The sequence below is a fragment of the Tursiops truncatus genome, chromosome 19 (genome assembly GCF_011762595.2).
Source record: "Tursiops truncatus isolate mTurTru1 chromosome 19, mTurTru1.mat.Y, whole genome shotgun sequence".
Lineage (NCBI taxonomy): Eukaryota > Metazoa > Chordata > Mammalia > Artiodactyla > Delphinidae > Tursiops > Tursiops truncatus.
In genome coordinates, this window is record NC_047052.1 from 403450 (window position 1) to 421953 (window position 18504).

Consider the following 18504-nt stretch of genomic DNA (forward strand, 5'->3'; position numbering starts at 1 on the left):
GCCATGACAACAGAAGAATACTTCTGAAGTCCATAAAGATCGCCCTTTTCCAGACAACCTTTAAAGCTGTCTCGGCTAGCAGGGGAAACCCCCCAGAGAGCCAGGTCCAGCTGAGAGTGCAGAACGCAGGACACAGTGCAGCGGAAACCCCTGGGCTCGGCCACCCACGTGCCGGGAGCGAGGCCTCAGCTGGAGCCAGTGCGACGCCCCCCAGGTCAGCCAAGCGGAAGGAAAGAGGAGCTGCCGGACGACGTCCAGGCGGACGTCCACTGTGCACTCATCCTGCAGGTGACGGGAAAGGGTCAGCACAAACAGACGAACCCCAGGACCACAAGCTCGGGGAGACGGTAAGCACAACTTACAAAAGCACTGAATCCGCCTTCCCGTCCTGTCATTCCAGCCAGACGGAAAACATACCACAGGATGGCCAGGCCCACGGCAGTCATCCCCAGGGCGTAGAGGGCGCTAGCATGAGAGAGAAAGTGGGGCACAGCCTCAGGCCCGGCCGCCGGGCAGCCGACACACACGCCTCACACAGGCTGGGGCCCGCAGACGCTCCCAAGATGAGAAGGGCTCCCTCACTCTGAGATCAACCTGTGGAACCAGCACTGAAAACGGGTTTCCTTGTCCCATTCTCACCAACCACTCCTCCTGCGTCAAGTGCTCCCGAAGTCTCAGATCCGGAGCACAGCAGCGCTGGGCACGCAGAACCTGACCGTGGCATGAAGCCAGAGTGCCCCCCGCCATCCAGAGCCCCGGGTAACTCATGCCTGCCGAGAGCAGCTCTTCACCTTCCACGTATTTTGTTTTCAAAAGTAGGCCATCAATTTTGGTCACTAAGGCAAAATCGGTGGAACAGTGAAGAGAGAAAACCGTAGGGCATCACCCCCCAGATGAAGAGGGGGCCCCATCCAGGTGTGCCCCCCCATTCCCTACAACAAGCAGAGGTGCAGCCTAGGGGCCCTGCACCCTCAGGAGCCAGAGGCTGTGGGACAGACACACAGCACTTCACAGTCGCCGCTGGTCACCACGAGGGGACGCAGACCTCTGCACACAGTAGCGTCCAGATACATGGCCTGCGACCCGCTGATGAATGTGCTCCCACCAAGGAGTCTGCAGGCCCTGCCACCCACAGGCCCTGCATGGTCTCTATGTCTCTCTTCAGCACGGAACCAAGAAGTTCCACTGGACACCCTGCTTCTCCCTTTCCTGCCTCATCTTCCTGTTTGCAGGCAACAGCAAACCCAACCTGGGCTGAATTCGGAAACACCACACACAGCGGAAGTGGTGCCTAAAAGTGACTCCAAGCTGTCCCACCTCACGCCACCCCTCACGCGCTCGCCTCCCACGAGGGGCTCCAGCTCACTGCAGGCACAGCCAGTGTGAGATTTTTATTGGGGTTTCTCACATTACAAAGTCAAGCCTGGTTTAGTTTAGAGGCATACAGAAATGACCAACCTACTTTCCAAAGAATCCCGTCCGCTTATAGGAAACCGGAATCCTGTCCTTGCCTTCGATATTCAGCTCATCCTCAGCTGCTCGAAGCTTCTCCTCAAATTTGTCGATATTTGCCACCTGCATTCGGTACATCAAGGCCAGCCGCTGGGGGCAGAAAGCAGAGGGACCGCGAGAATGATGTACAGGTCAGACCGCTGACCCTGAGGACAGAGAACAGTGCCCCAGCCACAGTGTGTGGACAACTGCAGGACTTCAGAAGCAGAGGCCTGCCACTCAGAGACCCTCTCCACGTCTAGGGAGTTTTCGTTCTCTCAAACACAATTACAGTGACACGTTCACGAAAAAACATTTTAAGCAAACGAAGGGCAGCACGTGCATCTTAAACTCAGCACCTGGGTCGCACTCCGCTGTGAGGGCACAGCAGAGCCTCGGCAAGGAACCCGCAGTGCTGGACCAAACCCACAGTCGCCCTGAGAAGGGTCCCTGTTTAACCATCGGCTGGATCTGACAGTCAACCGAGTGCGCTCCTCCGTCCTCAGGCAGACGAGAGACTAAGGAATAGGGAGCAGGCGGCGTCTCCCGGAAGCTGGTGGGACAGTCTCATCACCTCCACCCCAGTCCCACGTCAGTCATGGTTGTGGCAGCTGGGCCCATGCTTTCCAGAGTTAAACTGTTCCAGGCTCAGATTCTAAGCACACTCTCGGAATCTAAATGGAGCAACCAGATTTCCCCCGCTCTGAAGTCTCTTGAAAGTCTTGCGGGTCAGGCTCCACTTTGTGGGCTGAGAAGGCCAGATGGAGGGCACACAGGGGACCCACCAGTCACAACCAAGCTTTGCACTGGAACGCCTCTTGGCCTTAGTGGCTGGATTAACCTAACGCACCCCAAACCCTTGGTCTGAACTTCATCGATCCTTGATCACTCAAACACCTGCCCTGGCCAATTTGGATGCAAGGGAAAAACGTAGAAAGGACCCTCTTTCTATTTCAACATCCAAAGGCAAAAGGCGTGACCCCAGAAGCCCCTTCAACCCCGCGCCTTGTGAAGCCTTCTCTGAGCCCCTGGGCCCCTATCAGCCGCTGCAGCAGCAGCCACCAGGCCCCTCACCCTGGGGCCGGCAGCGGCTACCATTGCCCCTGGCCTGTCAAGCGCACTGGAATTTCACTTCTACCATCTGCCCAGCTGTGCAGACGGAGAGGCTCGCAGGGCTGGGCTGCGCCCATGGGCGCGCTTGCTCGGGCAGGATGAGCCCCCTCACCCCAGCACCCGCCCAGCCCAGAAGCACAGCGGCGCCTGGGGCGCCCGCAGGGCACGCTCTGGGGCACCGTGTGAGTGAGCCATCAGGGAGCAGGCGCTCCGCCCACAGGAGCAAACCTGGGCTCCCGCGAGCAGAGCGAGTGCAACCAGAAAGCCCTGTCTCCTGGCGTGGAGAAAGGTGCCTGCTTTTCCCACTGCCTAAACTGTTAACAGAAGACGGGAAGGATGCTAAAGTCAGAATCCTTGATTGGATCCTGGATTAAAAGCATGAGCACAAAAGGCTCTCAGGCCAGTATAGAGGCACCTGGGAAGCACAAACAGGATAAGTGTGTTAGAAAATATTCTGGGGGACTTCTCTGGTGGTGCAGTGGATAAGACTCCACACTCCCAATGCAGGGGGCCCGGGTTCGATCCCTGGTCGGGGAACTAGATACCACATGCATGCTGTAAATAAGAGTTCACATGCCACAACTAAGGAGCCCGCCTGCCACAACTAAGACCTGGTACAACCAGATAAATAAATAAATAAAATACTAAAGAAAAAAGAAAATATTCTGGTATGGATGTCACCTTTCCAGGGCCTCAGGCTGGCATCGTGTTCCTGGGGGTAAATGAGAGGGGTCGGAGATGGGAAGGCAGGCGGGACAGTGACTCCTCCTCACAGCAGCTCTCCTTGCGCCCACCCACCTGCTTTGCTGGGCGTGTCTCCCCCTCCCTGACGCCCAACCCTCTACCTGGCACAAGCCTGCAGCCTCCCCTCCCCCTCGCAGGGCCCCTCTCCTCCGCCCCCTTTCTTTCCTGCTCCTGCCCAGGGCCGGCCCTTGCCCACCGGTCTCTCAGCCACCTACTCCGGCCCCAAGGGCTTTCCACCAGCACAGCCCCAGCCCCTCCCTCCCCCGCCTGCTGGGCTCCAGCCAGCCACACGCCGGCCAGAGCCTGGACGCCCGCTGCCCCCTCTCCCTCAGCCCAGAGCCCCTGGCGCCCTCCCACCTCCTCTTTGCACAGACCCCGCTGGGACCACACTGCCTCGCCCCCTTCTGAAAGCCTCCAGGCCTCCTCCTTAAATCAAGACACTCACAGCTTGCTCTAAGCAACCCCGCCAGGCCCGGTACTCACAGGCCGCCCGAATACCACGGCGCCGGGGTGCAGGTACACCTCCACCACGTCGCTCTCGGGCACCACCTGCACCCGCTGCACCTCGCCCTTGGCCAGCATCTCGTGCACGAAGTCGCTCCAGGAGATGCTGCCGCCGCTGGAGCCAAGCGCGTTGAGCAGGCTCATGACCACGGCGATGACAAAGAGCGTGCGCAGCCGCTCGCGGTACATCTGGTCCTCGCGCTCCCGGCGCCGCCGCGCCTCTGTGGGGTGGGGGGAGCGGGTGTAAGACCAGGGTGGAGCCCCCGCCCCTGCCCCGCCCCCCACGTCAGGGGGCTCGACGTCCCCGCGCCCGTGTAGCCGATGCTTCAACACAGTGACTCCTTACACGCCGTTCAAGGTCACCAACATCCCATTCCTGGGGTCCCACCTGCTGGGATAACATGAAACCATTTTTAAAGTCAAAAGCCTCCCAGGACCAGCGCAGCTCCACAGTGGCGCCACATCTCACTGACAGCACATCTGCCCCACTACGACCCTCGCTGGCCTTCCAGGCTCGACCAGATACCGACCCAGACCCTCGCTGGCCTTCCAGGCTCGACCAGATACCGACCCAGCCCCGGTGCTTGTGGCTCACGCCCAGGTCCCTGTTAACAACAACCTCTCCACCACCACCTGCCCTCCCCCCACACAACCACCTGGGACTGACACTCAAGCGAGCTGCACAGCATTCATCACAGAACACTGGACAAACAGCACACTTCGAAGTGTAAAACAGTCTGGAGACCCGCTCTTTATCAGAACCATGAGATAAATTCCCCGGATTCACACCTGACATAGGAGCTCCTGGGGGCGGCACCTCCCTCCAGAGCACAGCACAGATGGGAAAGAGTCCCAGCAAAGGCAAGGCCACAGTGCTCCTCCCACCAATCACACGGGGGCAGGGGCTGCGTCTTACTGACACGGTGCTGTCCCAGCACTTCACATGGTCTCGCTAGCCCACCGCCCCCAGGAGCCCACCTCCCCAGTCCTTGCACCCACCGGACACCTCATCCACACCCCAGGAGGCCCTGGAACAACCCGGCCTCGCTCACCTGTGCAGGGTGGGCCCATCCTTCCTAACACTCCACGCAGCTTTTGCAAGACCTGCAGTTAACAACGCCTTTTGAGAAATGCGTGTACAATTCTTCACCAGCTCTGCCCAAGACAGACCTGTCTCAGCAACCAAAGCTTCCACCGTTCACTCACCCTCCCCAGAGGCCATGCCGGCACACACAGCAGAGCTGGCCATGGTCACCTCTCCAAGGACAGACTGTGGAGGGACTCAGGGCCCCCTGCCCTCTGCACAGCCTGGAGGTGCAGCCACCCACACATACCACCTGCTTCTCCAACGGGCGGCCTGGAAGAATTCGAAAGCATTTTAAATCGGTTTAGAAACCTGAAGCCTGAGGGACTTCCCTGGTGGTCCAATGGCTAAGACTCCGCGCTCCCAACGCAGGGGACCCAGATTCCATCCTGGTCAGGGAACTAGATCCCACATGCTGCAACTGAAGATCCCGCGTGTCGCAACTGAGACCCGAAGGAGCCAAATAAATATTTAAAAAATAAAAAATAAATAAAAGGAAAAAGCTGACGAAGGTCCATTTTAGGTATCACCCCATCTTACGATAGCTTACAACAGTGTATCCGGTATTTCAAGCTCATAAAGGTGACCACTTGTGATTGTGGACAGCAGATTCATGTTCTCAGGTGAGAAGCCGTCTCTCTCCAATATTTAACCTTCAGCCTTGCTAACAACCCAGTGGGGGGCAACCAACCCTGGCAGCCGCACTGCCCCACAGCCCTGCCGCGCCAGCCTGAACTGGTTGAACTAGTTCTGTTTCTGAAACTTTAACATAAGGAAACCAAATGTAACAAAACATGTATCCGTAGTACTGACCAGGTATGAGATCATGAGGGCCGCTCCAAGAAAGACAACGGGAAAGCAGTAAGGGAAGATACGAAAGTGAGACGTAGGATCGGCTAAGCAGATGGAAGCTTCCTGAGCTCTAGGAGATGAAACAAGATCTGACCCTGAGACTCTACAGAGAAAAGGCATGTGAACACCCTGGGCAGAAAGGACATTCCCTCCACTCCGAAGGCCCCGTCTCCTGCCCACCAAGTCCATCATCCCCACAGACTCGGGGACACGAGGCTGCCGACTGGTGCCTCTGCCTGTGCCCTGTCTGCGGGGGGTGAACCCGCCTTCGTGAGCACAGCTCCTCCCGCCGGCTGCTCCTCGTATATCCAGCTCACGGAGAGCTGAGGGTCACCCCAAAATCTCTACTGCCTGGGGCACCCAGGAAAGGCTGCTGCCTCCTAAGCCGTTAGACTGTCTACCCGCTGGGCAGCAGCCTGCGGGACCGCTGGAAAACTATGGTCCCATGAGTCCTTCTTGGGGGTCGGAGGATGTCAGCTGCTGCGGTGAGTCACCTGAACCAGCCACCTGAAGACAAATGAACGAGTGACGACGCTGCTGAACGTGCAGGAGACCACGGCAGGAGCCCTCCAGGTGTTCACCCCAGCCGTGAGCACTGTGCCGTGAACACTGGGAGGATGCGGCGATACCCCGGCTCTCGTTAATACCACCACGGGGCTGGTCCTGACCCTCAGCCCGGAGAGAAACCTGAAGATGGAGACGAGGTGCACCTCACAGAGGATAAAGGGGCACCATCCACAAAACGTGTTCTGGAAATGCCAGCCATCGCTGTTTGTTAACCTTTCACGATGAGGTAACTGTAGGCGCCACGTACTCGTGAGAAGTAACAGAGGCCCCTCTTCCGTGTCTACTGGGCTCAGGGCCTTCCAACAGTCAATCTGACAAAACCGGGAACAACATCACAACCCAAACGTGGACAACACTGACACAGCCACCCCTTGCGACCCGCGCTCCTGTGTGGCTCCAGTTCTGTGCAATTTCACCACAAGTCAACGTCTGCGTATCCATCACCAGTCAAGCCACGACAACTCCATCACTCCAACCGCTAATCTGTGCTCCAGCTCTGTAATCTTGGGTTTGGAGAAGCGAACGTATATAATCTCTCAGGACTGGCCTTTCTCATTCAAGGCTCTCAGAGGGCAGGTCTGAGCGGGACGCTGGGCTGCGCTGCCTGCATGCAGTCCACAGAGCTGAGAGCTCACGGGCCAGTCAATTCCCTCACAGTCCAGAAGACGCCCTCATGGAAAAAAACCTTTGGTTTAGCAAGCAATTATCGTCTAATGCAAATATAACGGACATGAACTTTATCCCGCTTTCTCGAGGCAAGCTACAGTTCACCCCAAAATGAACAAATACACAACCAGCACGTGAAGGAGGCGGGGAGGCGCAGACCCGGCCCAGGGCCGCCACCTCATCAGGTGTGCGCCAGGCGTGCAGGTGTGTGGCACGGGCGGAGGGAAGGAGCCGGCGCGATCCTTTCTCCAGACTGACTCTGCCTCTGGTCCCCGGCGCTACAGTGCCCGATGGTAACTTGCGATGGGATTCAGCGGGGGGAGCACGTGTCCGCAGCCACGGCAGGTTAGAAGCTGCAGAAAGAAAGTGGCCATGGCCACTCCTCCCAGAATCAGTATCCGCAGGACCATGCACCAGCTTGAGCAATGGGACACGGGCCAGGCAGACGCAGAAGCTGCTCCAGCCCACCTACCTTCTCCTTCTAAGAAAAGGCTTTACCCGTTTCAAGTTAAGGAACGGTCCTCTCTGTTTTCTCCTAATTCTTTTCCAATTCTGTTTTTTAAATTTAATGATTCAATCCACTCAGAATTTATGTTGGTATATGAAATGAGAGTCTAATTTAATCTCCTTCCAAACAACTAAGCAACGGTTCCAAACCATTTCTCATACAATCCACCCTTTCTGCCACCGTGTGAAATGCCACTTTAGTTACTTGCTAATTCTTAGACAAACTAGACTCTGCTTCTGGATTTCCTACTTTTTTCCATTAAACTACATGTTACTGGACCCAGCATTGACTTGTTGGGAGGAAACAACGTTCACATCTGCCAGTATCCACCTCCTCAGGGTTTCTTTTCCGTATTTTCTCAGGAAGCAAAAGCCCTCACCTTCCTCCTCCAGCTCAGAATGTCTCTGAAATGAATGACACACTTGAAGACACATCACATATCTCAGAACATGAAGACACATGTGTTCAAACAATCAGCTTTAAAGGAAAACTATGATCTCGGTGATAAACTACAAGTTATTATTACTAAAGTGCTACTTGCCAAACGCCGAGCAGAGGGCACCTGACTGGGACCTCCTTCAACAGTCAGGTGCCTACAAACCTCAGGGAAAGCTGGGACTGCCAGCACTACACCCCAGGAAGGTAGAAGAAGGAAAATCTACAAAGTAAATTCACATGGAAACGTGTGGAGTAAGAGACCTGGAACTGCTGACAAAACCAATGAAACTGTAGGAAAAATATAAAAACATAGTATCAAAAAAAATTGTAGGAGGGAATTCCCTGGCCCTCCCAGTGCAGGGGCCACTGGTTCGATTCCTGGTCTGGGAACTAAGATCTCACATGCCGCACGGTGCGGCCGGGGGGAAAAAAAAAGTAGGCAAAATAAAGAAAAATATCTATGGTCAAAGGTCACGCAGTGAAATGCTTAAAAATGCATGGGGGGGGACTTCCCTGGTGGCACAATGGTTAAGAATCCGCCTGCCATCGCAGGGTACATGGGTTCGATCCGTGGTCCGGGAAGATCCCACATGTCGTGGAGCAACTAAGCCCGTGTGCCACAACTACTTAGCCTGTGCTCTAGAGCCCGCGAGCCACAACTACTGAGCCCATGAGCCACAACTACTGAAGCCTGCACGCCTAGAGCTCGTGCTCCACAACTAGAGAAGCCACCGCAATGAGAAGCCCACGCGCTGCCATGAAGAGTAGCCCCTGCTCGGCTTCCCTGGTGGCGCAGTGGTTGGGAGTCCGCCTGCCGATGCAGGGGACACGGGGTCGTGCCCCGGTCCGGGAAGATCCTACATGCTGCGGAGCGGCTGGGCCTGTGAGCCATGGCTGCTGGGCCTGCGCGTCCGGAGCCTGTGCTCTGCAACAGGAGAGGCCACAACAGTGAGAGGCCCGCGTACCGCAAAAAAAAAAAAACGAGTAGCCCCTGCTCGCCGCAACTAGTGAAAAGCCCATGCACAGCAATAAAGACCCAATGCAGCCAAAAATAAACAAATAAATAAAATAAAAAAGAAAAATACCCATGGTCAAAGGTCATGCAGTGAAATGCTTAGGAATGCATGGGGGTGGGGTGGGGAACTTTCCTGGTGGTCCAGTGGTTACGACTTTGCATTCCCAATGCAGGGGACTCAGGTTCGATCCCTGGTCAGGGAGCTAAATCCCGCATGCCGCAACTAAAAGATCCCACATGCCGCAACTAAGACCCAGCACAGCCAAAGAAACAAATAAATTAAAAGAAAAAAAAAAAAGAATGCATGGGGGTACTTCCCTGGTGGCGCAGTGGTTAAGAATCCGCCTGCCAATGCAGGGAACATGGGTTCGATCTCTGGTCTGGCAAGATCCCAGATGCCACGGAGCAACTAAGCCCACGTGCCACAACTACTGAGCCTGCACTCTAGAGCCCGCGAGCCACAGCTGCTGAGCCCACATGACACAACTCCTGAAACCCGTGGGCCTAGAGCCCGTGCTCCGCAGCAGGAGAGGCCACCTCAATGAGAAGCCCGCTCGCCGCAACTAGAGAAAGCCTGCGCGCGGCAATGAAGACCCAACACAGCCAAAAATAAATAAATAAATTTATAAAAAGAAAAAAACAAGAAGAGCCAAGTCCCCTGGGGGCTTTCCCCCGGGGTGATGATGAAGGAGGCCTGCAGCACACACACTGCCTGAGCCTGCAGCCAGGAGGTCGACAGCCAGAAACGTCTAATCTGAACCCAGTCAAGGGCACTATGGGAGTCGAGACCAATGGAAAGTTACAGCTCCTCTCAAGGTAAATGAAGGGGCCGCCAGCGAAGGATGGACATGAGCATCAGGAAAACGCAGCCCCTCCTAGAAAGTCGAGCACAAGGGGCTTCACCCCATAACCAGGGGGCTCTGGGGCCGAACCTCCAGACCCCCAGCTCCTTAAGACGTTTCTGGACCAGACTAGGGAGGAAGGTCCTCCCCACGGTTACCAAAACCTGGTCGGGAAGCCGTCTTGTTCCAACTAAGCTGCCAGGGTGGCTGCGCCCTTCTGGAAAGATGAGGCCTGGGGAACGGGACCAGTCTGTGTGCAGCTCTGGTGACAGGCCCAGGGTCCGATAAAGAAAGCGTTTCTCAGGCTGCCGTCCCCCCTGAGGCGTCTGGGGCTCACAGGAGCCTGGTTCTGAGCATGGCTGGCCTTTGGGTAAAGTACCTGCTCCAGGGCCCCCGGGCCTCGGGTCCCGCACCACAACCCTCTGCAGCCACGTCAAAATCAGCACCACTTCCCCACGCATGTGTCCCTCCCTGGACCAGGCAAAGAGCAGGCATCCAGAGTCCTCGTATGTAGAAAGGGCCAGTGACAGGGTCACTCTGAAGAGAGAGTGCACAAATCACTGAGCACAGTGCTGGGCACGCTCCAACCATTCCTAAGGCCTAGCGAGTTCCATGTGTATCAGCTGCCTGCAGCCAGCTGTCATCTTAGAGGTCAATTCAGTCCAAAGTTCCCTTTTCATTTCCCTCCCCTTCACACAATCATCGAGTCCTAATTCCAGAGTCCAGAGGAGACTTGCAAGTGAGTTCGCTGTGCCCCGGGGCTTGGGGCCCCACTCCTTCCCCAAGGTCATGCCCCGTACCATCCTGTCCTCTGGGGCTGCTCCTCAGGCCTGGAGGCAGTGCCAACACCAGTCAAGTGTGCACGAGAGCAGGGCTTCGGCCGGGGAGTCCTGGAGCCTTCCTCCCCCAGAGCTCTGAGTCCAGGGCGGATCCGAGGTCCACCCTCTCCACACAGAGCACAGCAGCCCCACCCGCCTTCAGGTACCCTGAACAAGGGACACAGGTGCTGATGATGCCGTCCCTAAAAGGATGGGCAGGAAGAATCCAGCAACCGCATTAGGGACGGGGGGCAGGTGTGATCCTAGGATGGGCTTCCTATTCCTTAGACTAGAGCACACATGTGCAGGCAGCGCTTAAGATCTCATGGATATACCTTCGTCATCTTCAGGGCTCCTCCCCTTGGCTTTATCGCTGCCTTTAGTCTTCTGCTTCCACCCTGAGGTGTTAAAGTAGTGCGTGCCTCCTACGAGGAAGAGGGAAAGTGTTTACCGACAAGCAGGCTTGCAACCACAGGGGAACCCTCAGGAGAAGGGGTATTCCCAGACAACCAAAACAAAACAGAAGCTATCTGAAAGCTACGTGCACAGGATCTAGAAGCTGGGGTAATCATTCTTACTCTAATAGCTACTCATTGTAAACAATGAACTACTTCAACTGAAGTAAGTGTTTCTGTAATTTAAATTAGCCAACGTGAGGGAACAAAAATGAGGAACACAGGGCTTCCCTGGTGGCGCAGTGGTTGGGAGTCCGCCTGCCGATGCAGGGGACGCGGGTTCGTGCCCCGGTCCGGGAAGATCCCACGTGCCGCGGAGCGGCTGGGCCCGTGAGCCACAACAATGTCCCCTGCGTTGGCAGGCAGATTCTCAACCACAGCGCCACCAGGGAAGCCCTTGACATGCAGTCACTTTAAATGAATTTAAATAAATGAACAGCGGGAAGCGGCTTCCGCACCATGCAGCAGCAGCGGCCCCGGGCCACCACCTTCACCCAGACGCGCGCCGGACCGCTCCTCACACCAAAGGCTCTGACTTGTCCAAGGTCTGAACCAACCACTGCTTAAAACGGGGGAAAGCGTCTCACAACGTGACTGGCTGCACCCTTCTTCACACACATTAAGAGAATCACAAATAAAACTGCCTCGATGTCCACCTGACACGGGGGTGTCTGGAGGTGGCGGCTGCGCCACTGGGGGCACGTGTAGGCTGCCACGACCGGGGGTGGGTGCGTATGTAGCAGTGGGAGATTTCACCTTTTCCCTGTTCCAACTGAATAAAGGGGGGAGTAAAAGTACAGGTGTCAACCCTTATGGTCCTTTGACCTAAGATCAAAAGAGACAGCCGGATGTCACAAGATCTCAATAAACGGTGCGACTCCAGTGTAAAAAGCACATTATCTGTAGGCTGTGTTTGCTTGCCTTCTGTACGCAAGACATACACAGCCAGTTTGCAGCTCCTTACTAAACGTTCCTGGAGTTGGCTACAGCACATGGAAAACCTTTGTCAAGCAGCCCAATTATTACCAGAATTAAAGAGAAAAAAGAGAGAGACAACTCAAAAGAAGCAAAAATGGCTTGTTCAGACCTCAGGCAAATTTCCTCCTCATAAACTTCATCTCAGAGCATCTGAGGGCTCACAGCGAGTAGCAGCCGAAGGTCCTCTTCGCGATTTCGTTTTTCTGATGACGTCAAACAAGCAACATTCTCTGCATTTACTCACAAATGCCATAGGCTCTGCCTGTCACCTCTGTCTTCAAAAGATACACACCTAGGAGTTTCCAGAGTCCGACTGGATTCTGGACGAGATGCTGTTTCACCAACAATCTGCTGATCCCTTCAAATGTAGGGGTTAGCAGTCGCAACTGGAAACTCTGCAAAGAGCGATAGAGAGAATCAGTCCCACCAACACCACAGCACCCCAGGCAAGGCAGACTAATTCCCTGCTGCACAGTCTTTCCTAAAAGCTCTGATATTTATTCACTTGTAATATTAACACCGTCCTGAAATGTGAAGCAATAGTCTGAGCATTACTGCAAAGTTTTAACATAACATCAAAAGAAAAAACAAACAACATCAAAACCTTAAAAGCAGTGCTTGCTTCGGCAGCACGTACACTAAAGTTGGAACAATACAGAGAAGATTAGCATGGCCCCTGCGCGAGGATGACACGCAAATTCGTGGAGTGTTCCATATTTTTTGGACTTGAGGACACGGGGAGGGGGAAGGGTTAGGTGGGACGAAGTGAGAGAGTGGCATGGACATATATACACTACCAAATGTAAAATAGATAGTGGGAAGCAGCCGCATAGCACAGGGAGATCAGCTCCGTGCTTTGTGGCCACCTAGAGGGGTGGGAGGGAGACGCAAGAGGGAGGGGATATGGCGATATATGTATACATATAGCTGATTCACTTTGTTATACAGCAGCAGCTAACACAACAATGTGAAGCATTATACTCCGATAAAGATGTTAAAAAATAGTTCAAAAAAACTAACTAAAATAAAATGGGGATGTTGATTAAAAAACAAAACAAAACAAAAAGCTTAAAAGCAAGCGAGCAAGTCAAAGAAATGCTGAACTCAAGGTGCGGAACACTGGCTGCCATTCTGTGAGCCGAGGCTCACAACTGTCCTGCAGGACCCAAGGAGCAAAGGCCACAGTGGCTGCCTAAACCCTTTGCTCCCCACAACTGCAGACGACTATTCCTTGTAGAACGTTCCCAGGTAGTCCACCAGTTTCCCGCCTGGATGTGTTTTATGTTATGGTCAACGGTGCATCTTAATTTCTTCTATCTCTGTGGCGGCAATTTCTTCATTTCTGTTTTATTTACTTATTTATTTTTAATTTTTTTTCCCTTAGTTCATCCTTGGTCTGCTGTTATTACGGAGAAAAGTAACTCCTTACTAAAGGAGTACGTTACATGTAATTTCCTGTTAGCAGCAGGTTAAAAATTCCTCGTCCATACAATTACTGTCCCATTTAATTAATACCACTATTCTTGGCTCAGTGATAACCAGGAGGCATATAAGGGAGGACCATAGAGTGTGGACTGGGCCCAGTAACTGAGAAACGTCAGCGTGTTAGATCGAGTGGGGGGAAAAAAGTCATTCTTCAAAGTCAGCTCTAAACACTGCTTGTTTAAACCAGATGACTTTGTTTAATTACTATTATAGCCACTGGTGAGGTTATCTGTTTAGACTTCACAAGTATGTGTGAATTGCCTACTTCAATCCTTATTTATTTTCATAGAATAATCAAAGAATCTGATTAAAAACAATAAATTATGATTTTCCTTCTCAATAGAACTAAACAGCAAAAACAAAAACAAGTGTAATGCAGCTATAGTTGTCCTCAGACTCAGGAAAGGTGGCCAGGAATCTAGAATAGGATTATGATATGAAATTGGTTCTCAAGTTATGGTAAAATACAATAACATTAATACATTATAACCTAAAATGTGAGAGTCGAGGTCCTAAGAGAGGGCTAAAAAGAATCGGCGAAAAAGGCTGATTTTTCAGCTTAGAACTTAGGGTCTTTGTTTTCAGAGTGAAATGTTAACATTAACAGTGCCTGGAACACACCCTTCACACAGAGGGTCTATGAATTTGAATCCATAACATGTCAAGCTACACGACAAAAGTAAAACACAGTTGCAAGGTACTTTGCTCACACGAAAAACTTTCTGACAGCCCACTTCGAGCATCTGGAAGGTGCTGGAATTCATCTGGGTGGGATCTGATCTATATGAGCTAATAGTTCTCTGCCAGAAATTGATGAAACTCTTACTCGATTGAATTTCAAAACGCCAGGAAGACGGGCAGAAAATACCAACACACGAAACAAGGACTAGAAAAGTCCAAGCAGGAACTGTGCGGCCTCGCCCCCCGCCCCTCCGTCGGGCTGCCCGCCCGCCTCGGCCCCCGCTCCTCCCCCGGGCTGCCGGCCGGAGCGGCCTCTCGGACGACGAAGACCCGGCGGCGGGAGGGCATCTTCCCCACACATTACCTGCAGGACTCGGCCTCCAGGCCCGACGACACCCATGAGAGGCCTGTGGACAACATACGGCCACCTCCACCCGGTCTTGGCGGAGCTGCCTGGACTCCAGCCAGAGTAGGGGCCCCGCAGCCGCCCCGGCCCTGGCCCGGGACCCAGGCGGAGGGCCCGCAGCAGCAGACACGCAGCCGCCATGTTGACTCAGAAGCGGCGCCTGCGCGGTTGGGGCCTCTTCGGGGCGCCTGCGCGGTCGGGCGGGGCGGGGTGGTGGTGGAGGGTTTCCTCGGAGCGCCTGCGCTGTCCGGGCCTCGTTGCGGCACCTGCGCGGTCAAGCTTGCCAAGCCTCAGTCCCCTGCTCGCGGATTCCGGCGCCGCACGCGGCGTCAGCGGCACCCGTAATCCGACTGGAGTTCTCTAGCGGTTTGAGGTGCCACCTTGTGCGGAGCGCCTCGAGTAGAGCTGAAGCCAAGGAGGGCATCGCAACGCCGCGCCGAGCCGCCGCTCCCGTAGGGACTTGGCGCAGCGGGTCCCGGGACTTCAGAGCGAGCGAGGGAGCCCGAGGGGCGCGGAGCGTGCGCAGATGGCAGGGCCGCCCGCGGCCCTGACCCCGACTTCGACCCTCAGACCCGGATCCTGACCCCGACTCCGACCCTCAAATCTGGACCCTAACCCCTACTCCGACCCTTGGACCCCGGCGCGGTCTCGGCGCGAAGAGGGTGCTGCCGAGGGGAGGAGGGCTTCGCTGGTCCGGGCTCTGGCCGCAGAGCCTGCCCGGGTGGTGCCCGGAGGGTCCTGCGGACGGAGCGGACGAGGAAGGGGCTTAGGGTAAGAGCAAGGACTCCAGGAGAGGGTATCTGAGCCCCCCGGCGCAGGCGGCTGGCAATCTTGGCCTACAGATGCTTAATTTTGGAGAGGTAACCATCTCGTCCACTGTTATTTTCTCCTGGAGGCAGGCTGACTCCCTCTGGAAGTCGTGCCCAGCTCTGGAGACCAGGATCACAGCCCGGGGGACTTAGTCCGCTCTATCCCTGGGAGGTGGGGTGGGGGTGGGGGGCTGTGGTTTTATCCCTGGGATTCCGGACCCCAGGGTCCCCGCCTCTTTCCCAGACCCCCGGAGGTCTGGTGCTTGAACCCTTAGCCTTGAGACTGCTGATTGTGTTATGGTGACTTAAGTTTGTTTGTGTGTTTTTCCGTAATCCCCAAATTCCTAAGGTCATTAGACGGTAACCAGTCTTACTGAGGGCCAGCTAGTGCCTGACTGTGTATCAAACATTCTTTTAATCTTCACAAGTGTGCAAAGTAAATGCTTTTACATCTATTTTACAGATAAGGAAACAGACTCAGAACACTTTAAAGTAACCTTTCCAAGGTCACAGCTAAGAATTAATGGCACAGAGTTTCAGAGATGGTCTGACTGGTTTCAGGGCCTGTGCTCTTCGTCCTATGGCTGTAAAGGTCATATGTGTGCCCCCCCCCCGCCGTCGGTCCTGAAGCTGCAAAGGTTTAGGGACTTTTTTTTAATGCAGCGTCCTGATTATAGGTCCCCACTCTGGCAGCCAGGTTCTCGAGTGTGGTTGATTGTGGAGAGGGGGCTGCCCCTGTCCTGCACAGCTGGACTGCCTGCCTTCTCACTTTCTCTCTCAACAATCCATCCATCCTCCCCGGTGTCCTCCTTCACTGTTTCACTGTTTTTCTTTCACTGGTTAAACTGTCCCACCCACATTCTCCCGTCCACTCTCCCCAGACCAGTCCCGTACCCGTGACCAGGCTTCCCAGTAGTTTCTGGCCCCCTTACACCCTATCAGAGCTTGTGCAACGCCGCCCTAACAGGAAGTGGCTGAGCCCCACCCTCACCCGGTTCCCTTCTCACCCAGCACAGAGAATTTGTGACTCACAGCCTCTAACAAATTTGAACGTGTTTCGGGAGAGTGTAAGATGCAGTCCTGTTAACACTGTTTGAAGTAAAAAGTCGTATTGGAATCTAAGCTCTTTGCAGGAGGTTCCTTTGGAAGCAGTGCAGGGTGATAGCAGGAGCTGGGCTTTGGGAAAGTAGTGCGGGCTTCTGTCCTTCTGAGCCTGTGGCCTTGAGCAAGTGATTACCTTCTCCAAGCCTCAGTTTTCTCATCAGTAAAATGGGGATAAAGTTATCTGCAGAGTGAGGCTGATACTGGGTGTCCCACGGGGTTGTTGTAAAGATAAAATGCAATGAAAATACAAGAAAGCGGCTCATCAGCTGGGAAGCCGTCCACATCCAGGATGTCGTGGGAAGTGAGGTTCTGGGAAACATGAATTCACTCATCCAAACACATTTACTGAAAACTGTGCTTTGAGAGCTGGCTGCAACCCAGGCCTCAGGTGAGAGGTGGACCTTGACTCTGAACCCCGCCCTGCTCAGTCCCACCACTGCAGTGGCCTCGGGCGATGGGGGTTCAGTTAGAGAATTCAGATGCCCAGTGGCCTCAACCCTGGCAGAGAAGGACCTGGGTGGGGGGAGACCGGCTCCTCCCGGGCCCCACTCCTGAGGCACCGCCTTCACTTTCCTGAGCCACTCCTGTCCGTCACCTGCTCTCTGTTCTTTCTGTACCTTGTGACTTGTGTTTACTCAGTTCTGCTTCCTCAGCTCTCGGAACCCTGTGCACATCAGGACCTTTGGGCTTGGCTTCCCTTAACTGTGTCAGAGGCCATCGTGGTGAACTGACTGTGGCCCAGGCTTGTCTAGGCCTCTGTATCACCTCCCTGTCACCAGGCGGGAAGGGCAGGGGAGCAAGGCGCCTCGTCCTGCTGCCGTCCCTGTGACCCTTGCTGGGCTCCTGTGCCGCCAGCTGTCAGCCGAGGGGCTTCAGGCAAGCTGCTCTGAGGACATCTGTCCGTCCCCTTGTCTGTAAAATAGGAATAACACTTTAGCAGTCTGGGACAGAGGTTGATCTTTTGGGCCATCTTTGGTTTTAAGATATAAGCTCTGTTATTAATATCAGAGCAAATACTTTTTTGCTTCTTCACAAATTAGGCAGCTTGGCTGCAACTAAAGTGCTAAACTTTTTTTTTAAATCACAGTTCCAATAAGGAGCTACTGTATAGCACAGGGAACTATATTCAGTAACTCGTAATAGCCTATAATGGAAAAGAATCTAAAAAAAGAATAGATAGGGACTTCCCTGGTGGTCTAGTGGTTTAGAATCCACCTTCCAATGCAGGGGATGGGGGTTCAATCCCTGGTTGGGGAACTAGATCCCACATGCCTCGGGGCAACTAAGCCCGCGGGCTCTGGAGCCTGAGTGCCACCACGAACACTAAGACCCGACGCAGCCAAATAAATAAATATGAAAACAATAAAAATAGAAAAGAATGTATATATATATACATATATATTTCTATATACATGCGTATGTATAACTGAATCACTTTGCTGTGCACCTGAAACTAACACAACATTGTAAATCAACTATATTTCAATAAAAATTTTTAAAAAAGCACAGTGACTCCACACTCGGGCCTGGTCTTTGGAACCCTTTGGCTGTTGCATAAGGTAATGACTAACTGTACCCATAATGGTGAGCTGCTGGGCTGAGGCTGTCTTGCAGCTTTGAATGACCTGGCCTATACCTAGATCTTTGCAAAATGTTAGGTTGTCATCTATAAAATACACTCCCCTGTGGAATGTTTGAATAAAGTCATCTGCATTTTGGTAAATTTTGTTTCTGGACGGCACATCTTTCTTAGGAAACGACTTCTTCTCGTATGGCTCACTAATTGGGTTTTACTCACACGTACAACAAGATTTCATAATATCAGATTTGTTCTTGAAAGGAGAAAAGTCCATTATTATTAGCAAAAAACCTGTCCAGGAACTCGCACATGACTAAGTAGCTATGTATTCCTCAATAGTTCTCCAGACGTGGGCGTGGGATTCT

At 53.8% G+C, this 18504-nt stretch overlaps 1 protein-coding gene and 1 non-coding gene across 2 annotated transcripts in view; one reads left to right on the top strand and one right to left on the bottom strand.

The window, feature by feature from the left end:
• SPG7 (SPG7 matrix AAA peptidase subunit, paraplegin) overlaps positions 1–14808 on the bottom strand; it is a 30513-nt gene extending 15705 nt beyond the window's left edge. The window contains 6 exon segments of the mRNA XM_033846121.2: positions 363–465; positions 1463–1602; positions 3832–4073; positions 10978–11067; positions 12368–12470; positions 14606–14808. Coding sequence (XP_033702012.1) covers positions 363–465; positions 1463–1602; positions 3832–4073; positions 10978–11067; positions 12368–12470; positions 14606–14788 — 861 coding nt within the window. The 5' untranslated portion in view covers positions 14789–14808.
• On the top strand, positions 12690–12796 carry LOC117309314 (U6 spliceosomal RNA). Its single transcript, XR_004523601.1, has one exon. It is a non-coding gene; the product is annotated as a U6 spliceosomal RNA (small nuclear RNA).
• Positions 14809–18504: the final 3696 nt, after the last annotated feature.